This window comes from Pavona decussata, unplaced genomic scaffold, assembly GCF_977016875.1.
Source record: "Pavona decussata unplaced genomic scaffold, jaPavDecu1.1 SCAFFOLD_8, whole genome shotgun sequence".
In the NCBI taxonomy this organism is placed as follows: domain Eukaryota; kingdom Metazoa; phylum Cnidaria; class Anthozoa; order Scleractinia; family Agariciidae; genus Pavona; species Pavona decussata.
Window position 1 is genome coordinate 1,435,353 of NW_028145431.1, and position 22,783 is coordinate 1,458,135.

Consider the following 22,783-nt stretch of genomic DNA (forward strand, 5'->3'; position numbering starts at 1 on the left):
AAGCTGATAAAAGGTTGAAAAGTTGGTCGTTACGGCATTGTCATTTCGACCTCCTCTGTGTTATTGTTTATTTTCTAGCCAAAAGTGTGAAGGTTTATTGTCACTTTCGATTATCGAGCGAATGTGTAAGCAGATACAATGTTTGAATAAACGCTGCGATAGCTCGTCAGCCACAAAACAATGATTAGAAAAACAATCGAGCTAATTGAGTCAACAATCAATATAATTCTATCTAAACATTGATAAATTTGATCTGGAAAGCCCAAGCAAACGGCCATAAACCTTGTAAACTGTTCCCCCGAATACCCGACTCAGGGAAGATCGTTTACTCGAAATTCTCTGAACCTCAGTATGAGCGCGGGAAATCACGTGCGCACTAGATATCGGACATCAAGTGTCTGTGGAAGACCGATGTCAGTCATTTGCAATCGCGAGTCAAGTTATTTAACTAAGGAAGTCAAACTCAATGGGAAAGTGACGATATTAGGTTGAAAGAACAAATACGTCCAAGGGGGGCCAAAACAAGCAAATCCAGCTAAAGAACAATGAAAACAAATATTGTCGCTGGTTTAAATTAGATGACTGTTTGTTTTGGGTTAAAATAGCGTGAGCTGTTTGGCTGACGGGCCAAGTTTTGACGTCTAGCTGTGATATTCTCACGCTTTATCTGACTGCTAAAGCCAGGAAAAGCTGTCAGTTTAAACTGCCTTACGATGGGACTTGCTAAGGATCGCTTAGTGATGGTGATTTTGGCCTTATTAATCTTCGTGTCACTCTGTTCAGCGTCTGAGAGCGGGTTAATCTATAAGCCAGTGGGGAGAGAATATCAGCCTGTTTCTTCTAAGACAGGAGGTGAGCCATAGAGCATGAATTCACTCTTTCACTCTCGACTGTCTCCTAACCGATTCTAGGTTGCATTTAGTTAACAATCAAGTTATTTTATCGAACTTTATTGGTCGTGAAACTACCACATTATGACAAGTTTAAGTAGCTTATTCTGTTACTTCGCTAAGCCAGGGGCTAAACTTTTACCTTAAGGACCTAACTCAACTCAGAAATGACCCCTGCTGGCTCCCTCATTTTATTCCCTATATCCACGGCTAAAAACATACACCGAATTTTGCGAGAAAGCTACACGGCCAGCAGTACTGGTTTTACTCCCGTACGTGCTACACACAAGTGTGTTGCGCATTTTTTACGTTCAGGAATTTTTAGTTTTCCTCATTGTTCAAACGCGAGCCATTAGGCCAGTCTAAGCGGAGACGGCGAGGCCTTACCGCAAGAACCCCAAATTATCATTCGCATTCCTGCGATCCTTTTTCACGATATATTAGCGAAGCGTGCTGTTTTCCGCGTTCAAACTTAATTTAGTCCGGCATGTAAATAACAAGCTTTATTGTGTACCTTAAAATAGCGTGAAATTCAAATTTCCACGGCAACAATTTTGAAAATGGGCGCGCATACCCGGCCAAAGACGCCCGACTCAGACAACCTCTTGAAGGACAATCGCAATATAGTGGTCGAGTGAGTAAAAGTGCTGTAAAATTCAATGGGATGCGATTCAAATCCTTTTGAGGTTTTAAACATACTACAGGCTTTATAATCCCTACTCTTAGCTGGTAGTAAAAGTTGATTTACTTCGACCTCCCCTAGACTGACTAAAGTACGTAAAATTATGTTTTCTTATGTTCAATTATTTGTCATATTATTGTTTGTTGTCACGCGGGTGCAGACCTTGAATCAATACTGTTACAGCTCAGTAAGGTACCGTGAAATTAAATCCTGTAACCCTCTCATCAGGGGCACCCAACGACAGGTTTCTCTCAAATCCTTTGAAACGCAATTTCAGGCCTTCTGGAGTGCATCTATAGCTTTGTAGGTTCATTTCAGGCCGCGCTATAGTATTTTTATCTGTTCGGTCATTCTAGGGGAACTTGAGTCTTTTCGAAATTACTAGGTCATTTTTGTCCATTTCTCGAAAACCTTAGGTCTTATTTCCTTTCCGAAAATCTTAGCTGACCTTTCTTCAGTACCTGAAACCAAACTTTTATCAATCCCAAAACACTAGGCCGTACTTATGATCACGATCCGTTGGGTGCCCCTGTCTCATATCAAGAACTAGCCCCTAAGTGTCGTTATGTTTCATTACGTTTCTTTTGTTTTCTGTGAGGATGAAATCCCAAAATGGGACATTCAAATGAACGTTACTGAGCAGTAATTTACTGAGGTGCTTTTCATTTCGCTGTACAAGTTGGATGCAAGTTTTGAGCCTGTGGAACTGAGAAAACATGAGTGTAACCATTCAGAAATGAACACGTACTGTTGCTATGGACTATAACCCGCCTATCACTTGCATCTCTTTTGGGAGCTAGGGGACTGAATGACAATTGAGATTTTCGAGATTTCAACTTCAGCGCTCTTGAGAGCGTTGATATGAAATCGCACATGAAGGAGTAAAGTTCATTGTAACAAAGGACGTGGAACTATTGTTGCTTTAAACAAAAACACTTACAAAGAGCAGTCAGCGCTTGAACCAACTAGGGACCACCCAGGCACAAAATAGAAGCACTGGATCCGGTGTAGGAAAGGATCTAACCAACTACAAACTGACGAAACCAACAAGATAATCATACAAAGATAATTTCATGACTGGGAAAATACATTAGAAAACAAATGTTTCGAAAAACAAGTACTTTCTTTTTCAGGGTATTACAGATAAAGCAATCAATTTTATTTCCATTTGTCATCTTTTGATAGGCTGTAACTTTGGTTATCTGCATTATAACATCGGAGATACCTGGCACCCGGAGATCACCCCCTTCGGAGTCATGTTTTGTGTTGTCTGCACGTGTAATAAGGTAAGACATGAACTATATCGTTTGATTAGGCGCTAAAGAAAAACTTAACTTTCAGCGAATAAGAGGACTTTACACCAGAGTGTTTAGATAACGAGCTCTCAGAACATCCTTGCTGTGATTGCTAAAAATTTGGAGACTAGATGTGCCACACCCTTTTTTCTTTTTTTTCTTTTTTGTTAAAATATTTCTGATGCTATCGCCGTCACTCGCCAGCAACGTCGCTAAAAAATCAACTTCTTGATGTCTTCAAACTGAAGACCAGTAGTAAGCTATTTCACACACGGGTTGCTAAACTTTGGAACAAAAACGTGGTCTTAGCTTTCAAGCCTGATTGTGAATTGTCTGTGCCATAATGCGATGACTTAGGTGTGTCTGATCCAAGCAAGGGCCATGATCCCCGTTGACAGCCACTAGCACTGAGGATGAATTTATTCAAATGAAAACAACCGCGCACAACTTTCATGTGATGTTGTTTGTTTTCAAATATTTGCAAAGTAAGAAGTCAAAGTCAGGATCGAAGGTTAATCACGTATAGTCTATTCTCTCGGCGCGGTACTGCAATTAGAATTGAATCGAGACAGGAGCTCGCAAAGATCTCCCAGCGCGTTGAACAATCTCGCGGCCTCTCAGTTCCGACTCTCCCTGATCCTACACCCATTCCCATTGTTGTCTTAGATTAATAACGCGGCGTTTAATTGTTTAGAGGTATTCAATCGCCAATTAAAGTAATCTCAAGTATACGCATGAACAAAAGGCGTTGTATGGCATTCATATTTCCACTTTACTGAGATGAATAGCAGCCATGAGCTTCAAGGAGTTTTTTACTTTTGCCTGAGCGTAAAATCGCGAAAATTTGCAAAAGTTATAAACATCTGAAACTCTCAGCGGCAATTTTGGGTCGGTTATCTATCTCTAGAGAATCGCATTCCTTCATCAAGTGTTTTCAAAGCAAAGTTTATTTGTTGTAATTATTAACCCTTGAACTACAAATGATCGTATTTATTGTAAACAAAAGGATTCTTACCACACGCAAAGTAGACGCGAAAAAACAGAGATCACGTCTTTTCAGGAATGATTTTTGGAACTTGCCACTTGGCGGGAAAATGTCGGAAAATACTGTATGAGAGTAAAAAGAAAAATCGTGTTCATCTTCTAACATAACCGGCATCAACAACTTTGAGACCAGAGTTTGTAGTAGCAGGTCCGAATATATATCGGAAGGTCATAGGTTCGGATTTTCTTTTCCCGAGTATGGCTGTGTTACTGAATGAAAAAAATACAACTATTTTTTATTCGCCAGGCTTAAAATATACCATCACGTTTATTCCACTGCGCATGTGCCACACATCGACGTTCAAATTCTAGCAACAGGCAGGTTGATTATCACCTGAACTTTGTTTAATAGCCACGAGTCTCCTGTAGTTCAATGGTAGAGCATCTGAACTAGTAAACGGAAGGTCTTAGGTTCGACTCCTGATAGGAGTACTCGGATTTTTTTTTTACTGAAAAAAAAAAACATCTATCAAGAATTAAATGTCTTTGGCAAAAAATGTTTGATTTTTACGATAGATTTCAAACTCTGCAACAAGTGGCAAGGGAAAGGTAGCATGCCGCAACACAAGAAACCGCTGTCCAACAACATCGTGCGCCAGGCCGACAGTTGAGCAGGGCCATTGCTGTGCATCCTGCCCTGACGGTGAGAAAAATATGGAAAAAAAATCTCATATTTATTTTATGGCTAACGATCAAAGTGATTGCGGTGACGCTGAGATGACATTTTCATTCCTCACTTTTTAGCTGAAACTTAAAGAATTTAAGTAATAAGTTCATAAGCAAATTTATTTATGACAGATTTATTTGAGATGCACTTCTTCAGAACACCGTAAATAACAAATTCTGTTTTTTGTTATTCTTTTTTTTTAGAATTTGTGTCTTTACTAACGACACCAGGAACCTCCAGTTCCCGCCAAAATGGTATTGCGCGTGCGCACTTCACTCTTGTGCGCAGCACACTTCACATTTCACTTCGATATGAAGGGTAAGGAATTAAACTCAAATGTTGCTTTCTGTGCAATATTCCATATTTCAGTCTTATCTTATTTAATTTACCTTTTATATTCAGGCCTCGGAAACTCCGCATGGCAACATTTGTGGATACGGAAGGTTCATTAATAAAAGAAGTAAACATTCAGCGAAAAGCAGTAAATGGATCTCAGGTAGTGTTATGGAAAGATTAGCATAATCTTCATCATTCCTTCCTTCGCTCAATGCGTTAAATTAGTAAAGAGTTCATTTTCTCCACTCCATATCAAACATGTCATTTTGTTTATAGTCCTCCATTTTCTAAATAAATAGAGATAGTATTCGTTATATCAATCAATCAATCAATCAATCAATCAATCAATCAATCAATCAATCAATCAATCAATCAATCAATCAATCAATCAATCAATCAATCAATCAATCAGTCAGTCAGTCAGTCAGTCAGTTAATCAGTCAATCAATCAACACAAACCTAGACAACTTAAGTTCTTTGGCAAATAATTTGCCGATCAAATTTCAAAAGCGTAGGATCGGTCGCCCCGGTTGTTTGCATACAATTGTCTGCGCAAAATTTACCGACATATTCTGTGTGAGGAATTAAGAGACCTCAATTGTAAAGGATTAGCATATTTCACAAATTGCCTAATTCTTGCCGATGTTACTTGTTCATTACTTACTGTCTATTATGTCATCTTTACAGGTTTGTCTGGTATGGAATCAGATGACAACAAAACAGATTCAATCCCTCAAACAAGGACAACTCAGCTTGGCTTTGAAACTCAAAAGACAACACACAGCTGGTCTTGTGGGGGATATTTCCTTGTATAAGTCTTACTCGGAAGGTAAGCCGGTTTATCACAAAACAGAACTTTTTCTCCCAGAAATGAAGGCAAACTATTTTTTAAAAAAGAGTGTATAAGAGAATGGGCAGTTATTTTACCGCGTGCAAGATGACAACAAGGAAAACACTTTAAGAGTTATATGAATTTGTGTAACAATTTTTTATTCCACAAATTTGCCTAATCATGAACTGATAGTTTTATATCTGATAAATTCACAAAATGACCAGCTCCCAGTTGGTAGAGCACCGCGGCACCGGTATCGCAGAGGTCATGGGTTCGATTCCCGTTCAAGCCTGAATTTTTTTAAGGCTTTCTTTTCGCAGCCAGCTGTTTCACTAAAGTTGTTTACATCACTGCGATGGTCACTGATTTATCAATTCTTTCATCCGTAGTTCAACTATGAATTTCAAATATTTCATTTCTATAGTTTTATATCTATTAAATCTAAGAAGACGCGAGGACTTCCCACTGCCTTCGTCTACAGTAGGAAGCTATAACCGAGATTCTCCATAATTTAAACCCAGAATTCGATTTCTTCTGTTACGCACGACAAACTAACTTTTGGCCAGCAAAGAAGGCTCTTGATGGCACGTATAAAGGCTGTAGAAGCTGTTTGCGTGGGACGCCGTGGACTTTTCGTTACTTTTCACTCCTTTGCAACACGCCAGCAAACTACAGCTCTATCACGTAAAAGTAGCTTTATAGACGATTGGCAAGTGTACCAAATGTAACATTATGAATATTCTTTTAATGCACGTGCAGAGCCATCAAACTGCTAATTATAGCGACATTTTGGTTGCTGTTGGAATTTCTTCGAGCAGCCTAATGACTAATGACCAAACAAACTTAATAAACAGGCAGCTGTCACTTTGGGACTCAAAACAAAATAATTAATAAAATAGCTGTACTTGGCTTAAAGCGACGCTTGCCAAACAGCCCTTTATGACAGAAGTACGGCTGCTAAAATTTTAAGTTGTTTAAGTGCTTCTGAGATGTTGTTTACGTTCAGAGATAGTGGTTGCATTACATGTTAAATGTTTCTTTTTCAATCATCATGCTAGTATTTGTAATTAAAAGCGTTTTTACCAATTTTAATGTAGTCAGTGTAATTTTTTCTCTGACAATCAACATGCATGAGTTTGTTCATTTGTCATAGCACTTCACCTTAAACTGTTCTTCACTCCCTTTTTCCAGAGGGTTTCGAGGCACTATTGTCTTCTGGCGATCAGAAGTCCATCGCTCTAGCGTCTTTTAACTTGGCCAGGAATGGAAAAACACTTAGGATACAAGTTCGGTATAACGGATCTCACAACGTAGGTTAGTACACACGTAGGGAGCGGTGGGAGAGGAGAGAGGAGGGTGCTTGATAGCCTCGTCCCAGGGGTCTCCCCTCTCCGGAGGGAAACCGGAAGGGGGTAGACCCTGGTAAAGAGTGCAACACCACATTCCACGCTATAAAAATTACTTTATCATAGTAATCAGTACAGAACATGTATAGCGCATTACTTAAAGTGCCCCTGGGACGAAAATTTCATTTTCCATCTTTTTGCATTTTCGTGTAGAATATGTCCTTCTTACTCATGTTACCAAATTTCAATCCTTTACGGCGATTGGAAGTATTTTTTTTAGCTTTTTATTCGAGATTTCACGGCCGCCATTACTTGGCCTTGTTCCGGAAGTTAAGGCTCAAATTACAGGAAGTGACGTCATTGGCTCAACACGAAAAATTCCACATGGCTAATTTTCATATGGATTCTACTTCATAAACTGTATTCTGCTGTTGCGAACTAAATAACAGCAGTCACAGGGGCACTTTAAGCAACTGGTTCATTGGATAACGCAGTTCTAGACTTGTGATTGGTTTAGAGGCCATGGTACTGGATGAACCATTATGCCCTACAAATATGGTAAGAGTACGCGTCAGGGGAAAAGAACTGAAATATTTTATTTACTAAATCAGCAAGATTTATTGATTTTTCGTGGTTGTTTTTAATAAAACAATTATAGCCCACTTTGAAAAAGAGTGATGGCCTGGGTCGAGAGTAGCTGCCCAAGCGTTTGGGGGGACGTTGGCTATTATCTTCGCATTTTTGCGTCCCCCCAAACAATCCCACAATCACTTGGGCAGTTACTCTCGACCCAGGTCATCACTCATTTTCAAAGAGGGCTATTCCACCAGTGATTGCATGTTGGATACGAGATGATTATAGCCAACTCGGCGCGGCGATCCGCGTTGGCTATCTATCATCTTGTATCCAACGTGCGCTCGTGGAATTCAACCGATGTGTGAAAGTATTCCATTTTTCCCGACGAAGACTCAAAACTCTCAGTCGCTATCGGTGCTAGTGACTGAAAAAGTAGTTTTATTGTTGTATGGCAGGTCCAGGAACTCAAGCGACAATCAAGCTCATAAGGAATCCCACAAGTAACAGAGATGCTCGAACAGTCAAAGTAATCAGCGCATCTAACATCAGGAGGGAGGTGGGTTACACCAGTGCGAGCCAAAGAAACTTTGACATTTGTGGATCTGTTTCAGTACATCAAGCGATTTCTGCAAGAAGATAACTGGCATTTCATAAGCTACAATTCATTGATCGCAAGCATAAATCGCGCAAAAAGTGGAAGTCTTGCGCGCTAGTTTTCAGTGACTCTTTATCACTTGGTCATGTTACAGGTGCCTTATTAATCAATCATTAAGTGAGACTTACTAAGCCTTTATCATAGGCTTCCAGTTGTCCTGTCGAGCGCAATGTACGATGAAGATGTATAAAAAAAACCAGTAGCAAGAACACAAGCCCGTGATTTAGAATACCGTGACGCCAAAAATCATTCTATAATGTCATAACAAATTCGCAACGTAACCGAGAGATTCCTCTCTCCAGACGAGAGGATCCCGGGAACGATTTTGCCTGGTCCCTGCACGGCTTTCTTCCAGGCCCTCACGATCAATTCATGTCGGTGACGTAACCGAGACGAACAGACCGCGAGCCACGTGACCTGACAGAGAAAGTCCTAGGAACTAGACAAGGAACGATGTTGACCGAGAAAGTGAAAAATGACTGCGAATGCCTTACACTATACAGGCTACTGTCACTACCCAGATATTTTACATATATTTAGAATTCACCTACCTTCTAATGTATTGTTATCCACTGTTGGATTAACGCCACTTTCTTTCTTGCAGAATTCTAATTTCAAAGCGTCGTGGTTGAGCCCAGCTGAACAAACGCTCAAGTGGCTGTCACGTGGTCTTGTAAATATCACAGTAACATTGAACACCGCTGGCCAATCTGTTCAACTTATCGGACGTGTAGGCATCAAGAAGACTTGTAACTGTGAGTCAATAGAATGCTTTGTAAAAGGGGATAAAATTGTATTAATCGATCAATCGAACAACCAATCCATCCATTCATCACTTAGCCCATTTTTTTCGGTCAGTATGTTAGTCAAGTCTGACTGAATTCGCTCTGACGAAGGACTAACGCTCGGAACGGAACGTTACATGATCAGCTCTATTGACAAAGTCAAACATTTCGTTTCCACTCCCCCACAGACGCACCCCATAGTTTCTTTAGAAACTAACCCTCTTATCTGTCCGTCCGTCAGTCAGTCATTAAGTCAGTCATCAGTCAGTTAGTCAGTTAGTAAGTCAGTAAGTCAGTCAGTCAGTCATCAGTCAGTTAGTCAGTCAGTAAGTCAGTCAGTCAGTCAGTCAGTCAGTCATTCAGTCAGTCAGTCAGTCAGTCAGTCAGTCAGTCAGTCACCATTCAGTTAGTCAGTCAGACAGTCAGTCAGCCATCAGTAAGTTAGTCAGTCAGTAGGTCAGTCAGTCAGCCATTAATCAGTTACTCAGTCAGTCAGTCAGTCAGTCAGTCAGTCAGTCAGTCAGCCAGCCAGTCAGTCAGTCAGTCAGTCAGTCAGCCAGTCAGTCAGTCAGCCAGTCAGTCAGTCAGTCAGTCAGTCAGCCAGTCAGTCAGTCAGTCAGTCAGTCAGTCAGTCAGTCAGTCAGTAAGTCCTTCAGTCAGTCAGTCAGTCAGTCAGTCAGTCATATCTTCCTGCCAAATATTTGTAGATATATTTTAAAACAACTACACACTTTTACGTGTGGTCTTCTCCGTCTTTTAAATCAACTGGCGATCACTAACAGCAGCTTTGTTTTTCTTTCAGCCATCGTCTCTCAGCTCTCCGGTCGAGATGCTCCTAGGCCCACAATGACAGGAGCAAGCGGCTATGCCTCCTTTGAAATTGACAATCAAGGCCAAGTACATTACCAGGTATTTACCAGTGACTTACGTGACGTCATAGTTACTAAGCTCAATACCTTATCTCAGTTCAGTTGAGTGGGCGGTTATATTAGCTGTTCATCTTGTCTCGTACCCAACGCACTTATTAGGGACTTTAACGACTTACGTCATTGCTTGAAACGAGTTTGGGACGAAGCCGAGACAGTATTGTGAGCACGCCAGGTTTTACGCATTTATTTGCCTAGGAATAGTGCCTTATTTTTCGAAGGCATAGTAAAGCAAGTGAAACTCGCAAACGCGCGCGGAAATCCCTTCATGCGTGGGAGACGTACGCGTGACGCGCGAGGAAAAGAGAAAAAACAACTCTACCTATTATTAGCCATAACAAAGAACACTGATGAGAGCCAATCACACTGCCACCAGTGTCTACAGTTTTATTCTTCCATCCGATATGAACTGCAACACTGCGTTTACATTTACATAGTGTATTTATTCACACGGAATATGTGCTGCAAGTATAATGTTTTTTAAAAAACTTTGGCTTTAATGTCTTTTTAGATATTTCTTTCGGGTGTGGCAAGTCCTGTCGAAGAAATCACTCTTCAGGCAACGAACCACCGACGCACTGTTAAGAGACTGTCACGAGCAGTCACTACTGATGAACATGGTCGAGCAAAGGTGAGTTTTCGGCAGTAAATATCTACTTTTCTGACCTTTTCAGCGTAGCTTCATTTATCGCTGTTTTGTTGGCATAAACTGGAATGGAGGCTTACAGATTCAATAAGATAAACTTGAATTAAAATCTTAGAAATTCACTGCGAACTGGAATTGAAGAGTTAGAGATTCTGGGAACTGAGCTGGTCGGGCCTGTTCTAGAAGTTTTTCAAGCAAGCTGGGACAAGAAACAACAGCCAACGCAATCCATCATAACTGCATTGCGCATAAGCGTAGTGTATTCTACTGTATTGCCGAATCCGCTTTGCATCGCCTGGTTTAATTCTGTACTTCTACATTAAACACCAGTTTTTATATATGATCTAGGTTGCAGGTGTCTGGGAGAGACCCTCATTCACAGAAACATCCTGGTTATTCAATGGTAACATGTTCATCAACGTTCGTACCACAGCTAACAGAAATGGGGAGATACACGGCAAACTGAAACAGTTTCCTTACAGAGGACATCACTTGTCATACTACGGTAACAATCAAAACCCTTTTTTTCTTAGTTTGACTCTGTATTCTCAACGTCACTATTTGACTGCCGGGATGCTTTGAATGAACCAATCAGACGCCTGTCGAGGATTACGTCATCAGTAAGGAATTTAGTAGTGGCGCATGTGCAGCTGTCTGTTTTCTTAGGCTTAAGCTTGTAACTGACAAGTCTTTCTGCAGTTTTACTACAATTGTTAACACTCGTACGCTACATACCCTTTTAAGTAGTTTTTAACGCAAATCAGGCTGAGTCTCAACTGTTTCTGTTTCAAATAATTTTGCCGACTCTTCCTTCAGTTCTTAAATTTCTGTAGTCAAGGAAAATTAATCATGTTATTTTTGCATGCTGTTTATTTTTTTAGATCCACCAGTATTATTAACCGGTAACGAAGTAGTTCCCAGAATCCAGACGGGCGCGGCCGGGCAGGCCTGGTTCTTACTCGACAAAAACTGTGCTTTGCATTATCATTTGTTGCTCAGCGGCATGGACCGCGGGCGCAGGAACTTGGTAACCGCGGAACTCCAAGGTTTTGCTGGCTTCGGAGAGGTTCCTGAGCCTTACGATGAACACGTGCACCTATTACGGGAATTCGAAGGACAAATGGTACGTATATAATTCATTAGCATACCTCAGTGACCGACTATCGCGTAACGTGCAGTCTAATTGGCTACACAGGTGCCGTCTATCGATCGATAGACGGCAGTTTGTCAGAGTGCGCGCGAATTAGCATGCATCATTGCACAAATATATCAAAATTTATCTAATAAAAAGATTTTTTTTGCTTGATAGATCGATCACTGAGGTATGCTAAAACAATTAGACGGCTCGCTCTCGGTTTCTATCGCCTTTGATAGTTGGCTCGGGGCTTCGCCCCTCGCCAACTATCAGCCGATAGAAACCTCCAGCTCGCCGTCTTATTGTTAATTAGCCTCATCAGCCCTGCAGTTATCATTGGGAATTAACAAAAGCGCTGTTTTTGCAAGAAAAGGAGAGTACTTCTCATCAAGTTGAATATGATTGAACTATCAGTTGAGGGATTTAATTTAAACAATAAATTCCGCTATAAAATTGAACATGAACGGGATCCGGCGTAACTCTTGTCTCGTTTTTGGAGTGGCATGGCATGCTCTGCAAACTAAAATATCCTTCACAGCTATATGCAACCTAAGTGAACAGATTTTCTCAGCCAGTAATTGTCGAAGAACAGGAACGTTTTGCTTCGCTTGTTTACACTTTATTGGCTGATTGAAAGCTGGAGAGAAGAGATATCCCAGACGCCGATTACACAAAAAAACTTCAGTTTCATCCTAGACATAAACAACAACAACAACGACAACTAGTAAATATATTTTTTGGAGCGCTAATCTTTATCTGTTTATCTTTACGTTCAAATGTAAACTTTTAAGAGCCGTTAGTTTTTTCATTGTAACTCTGGCCCTGAAGAAGACTAGTTGTACTAGTTGAAATATTGGCCCAAACCAATGAGCCCTTTGCCGTAATGTCAGCCCTGCAATCAGTTTGGTTGATTTACTTTTAAAGTACACCCCCTCCCCCCCCCCAAAAAAATGTAAATTTGTTGTCTTTTGTCGTTTGTCAGTTTAATTCCATCTTGACTGCCCTGATTTTGAAGCAGCGTTTTACGTTCCGCTTGGCTTTTTCAACTTAAAGAAATTATGGCGCGGAATCTATTAAATATGAATTTTTTCATCACTGGCGACTTTTAAATTTTAGCCCAGAATTCATCAATTGATCTGTTGTTGCACTTGTCTTTAGGTCTCTGGGGCAGAACGCAATCTCGAACCAGAATTCCTGGCGAACCTTGTCCGTGGATTGGTCTACTTGCAAGTCAGCAGCGAGGAGGTTCCCCAGGGAGAGCTGAGGACCCAGGTGTTGGTAGACAGCGGTGCTTGTAGTCGGCGGTTTCCTCATTTGCAGCAGATCACATCTAGTGTTGGTTCCTGTTACCATGGTGACAAGGAGTATTACGACGGAGAGAGCTGGACACCTGAAGATGACAAGTGTACCTCCTGCTCCTGTCAGGTAACTTCTTTAGACTTGTATCAGCTGTTATTTGTGCACGTTGCTTTGTATATGTTTTTTGATTTAGCAGTTCATTTCTTTGACGATATTTTATCTGTCTACCTTATTTCAGGATGGTGAAATTATTTGCTCAGTTGTCAAATGTCAGCGATTAAATTGCACAGAAGCACCTATCTTATTACCTCATTTATGCTGCCCCGTTTGTCCAGGTAAGTTTCTAAAAGACAACAGAATGCATTCATCGCTGTTCGACTCGGGTTCAGACTGCAGAAGCTTGTAGGTGTTGCGCCTTACTCTTTAAATAGTGGCTTATCAATCTAGCGTTCACAATTTTAGAGAATTAAAACGAACTTCAAAGAGCTTAACCATGGTATTTACTTTTGTAATAGTACCCAGCAAAATTGAGCAAAATTAAGAGCTTTTTAATTTTTACTTTAGTTAGATACACTTTTCCGGTATAAATAATGATTTGATACGATAATAATTTCTTTTTTTCAGCGGTGGAAGAAAACATTGTTATACATTACGAAAAGAAGAATCGACCATCATTAAAAGGTTGCTACGTCAAAAGAGACCGGAAAGTCTACCCAGCAGGCACTGTGTGGCATCCGTTCGTACAACCATTTGGTTACATGAGATGTCACGCCTGCACTTGCATGGTAAGCGGTGGATCGGCTTATAAGAAGCGCGCACACGAAGAGTCAGTGCTGAGGGTATTCTTATCTCAGGCCCCGACTTCTTTCAACATCGTGTTTGTCACACTCAAGGTTTGGTGGCTAAACAGGCAAACAATGTGTGGCTAAACATCGGACAAAGTGAGCCCGCATAACGCTTTTTTGCGCATTACCACTGAAACGATGACGTCACACAAATTTCTTTTTTGATTGGTTGCTTTTTATCGCTCGCGCAAATTTTGTTGGCGGCGGTAAAACATTCTGCAGTTACGTCCTTGCAGGCTCCTGGCCACCTACGCAGACTATAAGACCTGTTCCTGCGTATACCTGAATTAGCTCAAGCTATCTAGGTTCAATACCTTAACACCGAAAAGAAAGGGAAGAACTGGCTCAGCGCGTATTTGGTTATCCCTTGTAGAGCGCTTACTTTTTACATAGAAATCCTGAAATTTTGGTTGGGCGATCAAAATGTATGCACAGAAGTTATGGGCAATCGCCTAAAGCAAAGCGCCTGTTCTCTTGGGGTCGGGCTTTCCAATTTATGCTTGTATATTTCTATTTTGTCCATCTTTCGATAGGACAAGCTAAATCATTTGATGTTTTCGCGTTGTCATTTGTGACAAAAAGGGACAAAATAATAATTTCCCCAGTCGGTTACCTTCGGGGTTTTTTTTACACACTGTTTTAACACATGCGAGATTGGTGTCATTATTAAACTTCTTAAAGTTCCGTTGCTTCTTTTTGGTTCCATGATTTTTTATATTTATTTTTTGTTTTTGTTTACAGGAGAACACTGAGGACATATTTTGTACAAAAGTAAAATGCCCGGAGCTTCATTGTAGAAATCCAGTCAAACTGCGTATGACTGACTGCTGCATGCGATGCCCTGGTAAGAAGCGTGGGTAGACTCGGTTAACAAAAAAAAGAAAGCAAAACTGATATAGTGAGAGTCGGTCCGTGTATCTTACAATACAGAAGTGCGCTGGCCGTCAAGGCTCTGCAGGTTGATCCGTTGTCTCGGCCCATGTTGAATCTGTGGTTTCATGGAAAGTCTTTGTCTAACTTATACTTTCACCTTAATTAGTTACTTATGAACGTAAGCTTGAAGGCGGTGGAAATGAAACGGAGAACACTTTAATCGCATGAAAGCGTTAACCGGATTTTGAGCAACAGGGCACAGTTGTTCAAAGCCCGATTAAGTTAATCCTGGGTTAACGTGAAGTTTGATTCGAGTTTAATTACTAAGGAATAAAGTTTTGCCAAGAGATTTTTATTCCTCAGTTTTGACGAAAACTTTTTTTTTTACTATTAGCTTACAATCAGCTTTTAAGAACCTTCTTAGCCAGCGAGCTGAAAACCTCGTTTAACTTTTAATCGTGGATTAGCGTTAATCGGCTTTCGAACAATTAGGCCCAGGGCTTTTATTCAGTAGTAACTCTAACGATTCTCTCTTCTTCTGGATGGTATTCGCTGCAAAATAATTCGCACGAAATAAGCTGTATGGAAGTGTCTTCTCCCCTATATGATTATTGGTATGTGCGGAAACTGGTTACATTTTTATCTTCTTCTTTTTTTGTCTTATTAGACGAGCAGTCAGACGATGTTATAAACGTCAAAAAAGGCAACAAAGGTATGAGTAGTTTTATTCGGTGGCTTGTTTAGCAAATAACACTCAATTTTCGACGTGGTACAATATGCCTGTAAGAACAAAAACATATTGCATGAAGAATTTGCTTTCGCTTCCTTTTTGCTAGGGTTCAACGAAATCGGAGAAACAGAGTTAATGTAATGTGGCTTAGCAACTGGTATTGCTTGAAAATTTAGCTTAAGGTGTCTTTGGTATCTTTTCTTACCCTGTAGGTTGTGATTTCCGCGGAAGTAAGTTCACAGATGGGCAAACGTGGCAGCCATATTTTCCCTTGATCGGTCTTTCCAGATGTATCACGTGCAGATGTGAGGTAAGGCGTTTTTTCTCTTTCACCAATTTTTGAAGTTTCTTTACTTCAACAGAAAATAATAACCCTACTCGATCTTTTTACTGCAAGACAGTCATTTTTAATCTTAAAGGGGCCATGTCAGCTGAGGCACATGCGCAGTAGAGGTTGGTTGAGACTAATCTGTAGACAACTCATCGCGGGATTTTTGCTTTTCCGCCAGTTGAAAAGCTTTCAAAAATATCGCAACAAACAGATTCTGTAATTACTAAAGAACGTTTGTAAATAACAAGTTCAGCTAACTTTCCGAAGACGAACGTGATTAAAGCAGATGAGACAGTTTCCTGAACTCTTCGACGATATTTGAAAAAGTTGGGCCAACGATTTCAAAGTGCGTCTCATAAACGCGCGCATCCGCTTGGGGTGACATTGTCCTTTAAAATTCGGAAAGGGAGACGCAAATCGCTACAAGCACTACCTCGCTAATGGGCGAAGGAAGTTAACTAGATGAAGTGAATCGGTCAGGTTGAAGGACAGGACTCGTAAGAATAATTGGTTATTTTCTCTCTTTCCCGGATCGCGTTAATCACCTGCGAAATTCGGATTTAGTCGCAACGAAAATCTGCAGTTTTCTTTGCCAAACTCTCAGCTCAAAATTTCTCAACGATTGAAAACTAATTCTTTTCGTCTTCGAAAGAACAAAAATGACTTTAAAAATGCGAATCAAGGCCAGCTACCATTTTCGTAAAGCCAGCAACAGCTACATTGTAGCTCTTAAATTCGGGGAATGAGATTCCGTTCCGTTAAACTTTCGGCTCTGCGTTAAAATTTCAGCTAACGCAGCCGAACATATCAATCTTCATTAGCTTACACAGCTATGTCTTTTAAAGGACACAAAACGATCTGAGAACCGTGCAGGAGAAAATATTTTTAAGTATTTTGCTTAAATTTTCTCCTTTGTGTCGCTGTTTTAAACTGTAAATCTTTTATCAGCTAAAGGTGTTAATAAGTTGCAATCTTCGCCAACGACTGGAGAATTCAGTTAAGCATAATTATCATGCGTAAACTATGTTTCTTTCTCTCAGAATGGCATATCCAGATGTAAACGTGCCCCTTGCCCCCAAGGACTTTGCCCAAACTCCATTGACGGCTCCATGAAAAGTTGCTGTGTCCCGTGTTCAGGTAAGCGACGTGCGTGTTTATTGCAAACCTTGAGTTGTGTGAAAGATTTCATCCGGAGAATTAAGTCCAGATGCAAAATGACAGTGTAACATTTGCGCACATTTCAAACTTGTTACTGTTATTCCATCCCTGAAATTGTTGTCAACGCCGCGTTGTTCGATGCGCATCTTCTATGAAGCAGGATGAAGTAGAAGTTAGGGGCGAAGTTTGTTTTTAGTTCCACGCAATCTGTTGCTCATTGGGTTCGGGTCTTAAACCATGCCCTAAGCGGCGCCTTTTTTTCTGAAAGCTTCTTGAAAATATAAAGGACAATTCATGCATTCAGCAAAGCTGGGTAATTTATTTAGTAGATTGGTAGTATACAGCGGTTTTCAAGAAATTGCCGGAAGTACTTCGCGTTTGCTTTGGTTTTGCTTCACTGTGCTCTGTGATTGGTTGGCAGAACATGCGCCACTTTCTCAATTAACCAACGAGAAGCAACACTAAAACCAATCGTGCCATGCTCGCACGCGTTTTCCCGCGCTCGGCGCCCGTTTCATGTATTTGCTTCGAGTTCTGATTGGTTCATTGCCCTGTTACGTTTGTTGTGATTGGCCAAGAAAAATTACCTGGGTTTTGGTTTTACGACGCTGATTTTAGAGCGGTTCTCAATTCAGTGTCGTAAAACCACAACAAAGTAATTACTTTGGCCAATCACAACAGACATAAACAGCACAATGAACCAATCAGAACTCGAAGCAAATACATGCAACGGGCGCCAAGCGCGGGAAAACGCGTGCGAGCGAGGCCCGATTGGTTTTAGTTTTGCTTCTCATTGATTGAAAAACTGGCGCAGAGCATAGAAAAGAAAAACCAAAGCAAACGCGAAATTACTTTCGACACTCAATTGAAAACCGTACTAAAACAGCTATATATAATACAAGTATCAGTCATGGGTGTGATTCCTTTCAAAAGCAAGGCTGATTCTTTTCCCTGTAACGATTTTTTTTTGCGTTTCCTCCCCAAGAGTTTTAAATCCTATTCAAATACTACACTGAATAAGATGTTTTTTTTTTCTAATTTTTCACCTTTCTTGTTTGCAGGATCTTGAAAATGTGCCAAGTTCCACTGAAAAACAAATTGTTCTCTGGTGCAAAGAAGACTGTGGAAAACGCAATGACTTCATGAAGTTTCAAGCCGCGACGAATTCCAAATCGACGAAAGAGTCCTCCCTCCAAGGGAACAGATTCTTTAACGCGAAGAGCTTTGTGTAAATTGTAAAATAATTTCAAGATTATTGAACTTTAATTTAAGTTATACTTTGCTTCGAAATAGCGTTCAACGCAAGATCTCACTACAGTTGAATTTGTCATTGGTTCAGAAAATTTCTTAAACGTTCTGCAAGCTAACAGTTAACCATGATTTTTGCCATTTAAGTTCACAATTATTTGAGTTTTTGGACGTGGTTGTCCAACAGAACGTAGAAACCATTTTGTCGTCAGCTATCGACTCGCTCCCAGTTTCGTTTCGATTCGATATCACGTCCCTTTACCGCCAGCATCCTTAGACAGCGCGGGGTTCCTGGTAACGAGCCTCGTGATAAGCACGTGATATAATGGCAAAACGATTGCGAGTGAAATGTTAAAATTAGAAAATGTTTGTTAGTAGTTAGGTAAAGTTTGATCATTTATTTATTGAAATTATATCCACTTTGATCGCGAATAGACGTATGTACATAGATTGGTTATAAATAATATTAGTTTTCTAATACTTTAATCTTTTTTGTGAATAATCGCTTTGTAGATAGGCATGCACTAATTTAATATAAACGTACAAAGAAACGATGTTTTCATACAGAGAATTTTCGACTGTAAGAAGTTCATTCTGAGAATAAAGTATTCCGCTCAGCTTTTGAAAGCAGGCGCTTTTATCATCAGCTTCCACTCATATCTTACGACTAACATGAGGAACATCCGCCACAAAACAAGAGCCTTGTATCAACCCGAGGATCAAAACAAAAGAATTAGCTGAATTCTGAGTATCAGCGGTGATCAGTTATGCTGCCTTGTTCTTTGATCGTTCGTGCTCAAAGCCAGACATTTTTGCTGAGAAACCTTGTATTAGAGAGATTTCGCATTGCGTTTACGTGGAAACGCAAACGTCACCTTGCCGTTTCACGTAAAATAGCGTGAACTTTTTTACTTTAGCTTTAATTTTGCGAGTTTCGATGAAGCTGATTTGCGACTCACTGTGGTGAGTTCATCATGAAGAAGAGTGAGGTAAGGAGTACTAGTGAGTTTTGAAGGATTTTTAAACATGAAACTTAATTTGCCCTAGTATGACTTGCCGGAAAAATTATTGGGGTACTTGTTTTCAACAATTAACTACCACATTTAAAAATGTACAAAAGAAAAGAAGAAGAGGAAGAAATACTACGGAGTTCTCACGTAGACGGCAAACGCGAAATAGCCTGTTTTCACGTAGAAACGGCAACCGGCAAACGCGAAAAATGGCGGGAAAATCGTGGTCACGTGGTCATTTTTGCCACTCGCGTTTCACGTATACGCGATGCTAAATCGAGTTTCCATGTGCTCGATCAAAACATAGTTCAATCATGTATGGCCGGCAAGACTTGCCTTTAAAGAAAACCAAAGAACTCTGTTTGACGTGTTTCAACTTCAGCAAAAGCGGCAAAGAAAAGAGACAGGTATGTCCCTTATTTTTCCGTTATAGCTAATCCTCAAACACTTACAAAATTATATTTTCGTTATTCCTCGGTTCGGCTGCTAAACATCGAAAGATTATGTTATGGTCAAGAGCATATTCATGTTCTCTGGCTGAATGAAAAAAGCCAAAAATTAATGATGTCTGTGTTCTGTCCAAATACCCTAATTCTTGCTTCTTGCATTCTTAGAGGCCCAAATTTTCAAACTTTTCCGGGGAAATTTCGCGCCTTCGGCGCTCGCAACTCGTACCTTCGCTACAAGTAGTTAATTCTCCGTCTACTCATAAACTTTTTCCGCCTACTCAGATTCTTATTGAAAACATCTTCAGGTCTTCAGGATTCTTTACGAGATTGTCCTAACTACATTGTAAGGAAGGCTTTGGAAATCTAGCCTCTAGATTTCATGGCTAAAATTTGAGACTCCAAAAGGTTTACGGTCGAGAAAAAGGTTAAGTTTTATGTTGAGACAATGGAAGATTCCAGCAAGCAATAAAACACAATTCAAAAGTAAAATGATAGTCTTTTACTGAGCTCTTGTGTACTGTACTTAGTGAAAATCAATCATGAAGATCATATGGTACAAGAAGCTTTAAATCCTGCCAAATTTTGTAAAACTAACTGCACACTGCTTAAAACTCTTGGTATTCTTATTTGGCTGCTGTTTTCTTGTGTATTATTGCAATCCGCAATCTTTTTGAAGGTTAGATTTCCTTTCTATGGGGTACCTTCACTTTCCACGTTAATACAAGGAAAAAAAAAAGAGAAAAGAGAAAAGAAATACTCCAAAACTCAGGTGCCGTGTACCTATGATCAAAACATCAGAAAGTTTGTCTATAGGAAAAAGTGGTCTTCAACAGTGCAAGAGTATTATTGTGGCAATGCAAGCACGGTAAGAATGACATTGTGATACAAGAGCCATTTCCGTCAGTTGTGAAGAAATATTTTGGAAAAGCTAATGCTGGCTTTTGTTCAAGACGTGATTTGAAATAAGCCCCCAATGCCCTTCTAGAGGCCTGAAAATAAATAAGCCACCCCTCCCCCCCCCCCCCCCTTGGGGGCTTAATAGAGCTTTTACAGTATGCTACATAATACATCAAAATTGGGATAATTTTTATAAAATATACTATAGCAAACGTATTATTTCCAAGCCTAGGAATCGAGTTAATGGTAGCCAATAACAATGACAGAGGGATTGGCCAGCAACCTTTGACTTACTACCTTGAAGAACATGAAAGTGACCACAATGGACCCCCCTCCTAAATAAATGTTTTGAAAATTTACCTTCCTACTCTATTTATTAAAAACTGGATCATTGTTAGCCTGTGAACGGGCTCTCTAGTGGGGGATCTCTAGTCGAGGATGGGGTGAAGGTCTTCCAACCAGAGGCTGTACACAGGCTACATCAATGTACAATGCAATCCCAGAGTTTGGATTCACTTAGTGCCATGGTATATTAAACAATTATTCTACGAGCGCGCGTTGGATATGAGATGATAGATAGCCAACGAGGCGCTTAGCGCCGAGTTGGCTATAATCATCTCATATCCAACAAGCGTGAGTGGAATAATTGTTTTATTAAAAACAACCAAGAAATATTGCTAGATTTTGCTGATTTCGTTTTGCAAGAATAATTAGAAGACAATTTAACGGTGTCTATTTCTCGGGCATGGTATAATGGCTCATATACCATGGCCGCTAAGCCAATCAAATCGCTCGAATTGCATTATACAATGATGCAGTTTTTAATAATAGCCATTATGCCATACCCCAGAAATAGAGACCATTAAATTGTCTTCTGGTCTTTCTTGCAAAGCAAAATCAACAAGATCTAGAAAGATTTCTTCATTCACGCTTGTTGGATATGATTCGATTATAGCCAACTCGGTGCTACAGGCCTCCTTGACTATCTATAATCTCAAATCCAATATGCGCTCAATGATTAATAAATTGTTAATTTGGTTTATATTTTGGATTGCCGCTCATCAGGATAAAAAACATCCTTAGTTTGCTTTACTCTGGTCAGTGAAACCTGGTTTAAGGACGGTGCCTACTATTGTTACTGCGCATACGTTCTGCGCATCTCGAGATACTCGGGTTTCCTATGGGTGGTGCCTACTAATACAGGGATAGTTTTGCGCGGTTTAAATCTATGCGGAGAAAGCAGAACTTACCAAACGCTCTTGGTATCTCAAAAGAAAATTGGGGGTAACCATGCATTTTTCAGAGATAATTAAGGTTCAATTTAGGAAAAAATCCCATACATTGCTTTATATTTTAGCGTTTTTTAGAGATATTTTTGCTTAATTTTCTCTGAAAAATGCGTGGCTACCCCCAATTTTCTTTTTGGATTCCAATAGCCCTTACTAAGATCTGCTTTTCCCGCATAGTCACAAACCGCACAAAAATACTTCGATATTAGTAGGCACCGTCCTTAAATAATTTAAACTAGGTTTAAGATTTATAATTTAAACCAGGTTTAAGATCTATCCGTTCAAGATATATTCTTTGGCAAGAAAGTCAGTGGTGAAGTGACAGAAATCAATTCCTTAGTAAATACTTTTGAAAGGCAATATCTTTGCAAAAAACTGTGGGGAGGTACTCCCATATATTAGCTATATAGGTATGTGCTGCTGTAAAGGGTATGGTTTTCACAGAGTTTACTCTTGAATAAGGTATAGAAATCAGGGAGTTTTGGTCTAGAATAGGGTATCATTTTCCGTGAAACTAATCAGTTGCTTGAATAATTTAGTCTGAGAAAGTTTCCCAGTAAACGACATTTAAAAACTGGTATGGTGGGCAGTACGACAACTTTACTTCGTAGCACGTTGATAAACAGCTTTTCATTGAATAATACTGATCAATAATTAACGGTTCAGGATTGAGATGGAAATCGCTAAAACAATGTGACTATGGTGTGTATATTAGACTGTAATATAATAGTGAACGAGTTTCAGGAAATAGAAAGTCTGGAAATAGGTCAAGGATAGGGTAGGGATTTTTGGTGTAAAATATAATTCTAGAATAGGGTTGCAAAATAAAGGTTCACATG

At 40.0% G+C, this 22,783-nt stretch overlaps 2 protein-coding genes across 2 annotated transcripts in view; both read left to right on the forward strand.

Moving 5' to 3' along the window:
* Window positions 1-603: 603 nt before the first annotated feature.
* Window positions 604-18,929, forward strand: LOC146488797 (chordin-like). Its single transcript, XM_085113649.1, has 21 exons — window positions 604-852; window positions 2,758-2,858; window positions 4,428-4,554; window positions 4,782-4,896; window positions 4,981-5,074; window positions 5,602-5,743; window positions 6,938-7,060; window positions 8,124-8,224; window positions 8,928-9,078; window positions 9,911-10,017; window positions 10,546-10,665; window positions 11,029-11,185; window positions 11,562-11,803; window positions 12,974-13,240; window positions 13,353-13,449; window positions 13,739-13,899; window positions 14,701-14,803; window positions 15,500-15,544; window positions 15,775-15,872; window positions 16,934-17,030; window positions 18,113-18,929. Exons 1-21 carry the CDS (start codon window positions 714-716, stop codon window positions 18,118-18,120), a joined length of 2,595 nt encoding a protein of 864 aa, XP_084969775.1. The 5' UTR covers window positions 604-713; the 3' UTR covers window positions 18,121-18,929.
* Window positions 18,930-19,600: 671 nt separating this feature from the next.
* Window positions 19,601-22,783, forward strand: part of LOC146488798 (uncharacterized) — a 28,719-nt gene continuing 25,536 nt past the window's right edge. Inside the window, exon 1 of the mRNA XM_085113750.1 lies at window positions 19,601-19,716. The gene's annotated coding sequence lies outside the window, so the exon portion shown is untranslated. The remainder of the gene's footprint in view (window positions 19,717-22,783) is intronic.

Coding starts and splice junctions, on each gene's coding strand:
- LOC146488797 (XM_085113649.1), top strand. CDS start 714: ATGGGACTTGCTAAGGATCGCTTAGTGATGGTGATTTTGGCCTTATTA. Junction 5,075..5,601: donor AAGCAGTAAATGGATCTCAG/GTAGTGTTATGG, acceptor TCATCTTTACAG/GTTTGTCTGGTATGGAATCA. Junction 10,018..10,545: donor AAGGCCAAGTACATTACCAG/GTATTTACCAGT, acceptor ATGTCTTTTTAG/ATATTTCTTTCGGGTGTGGC.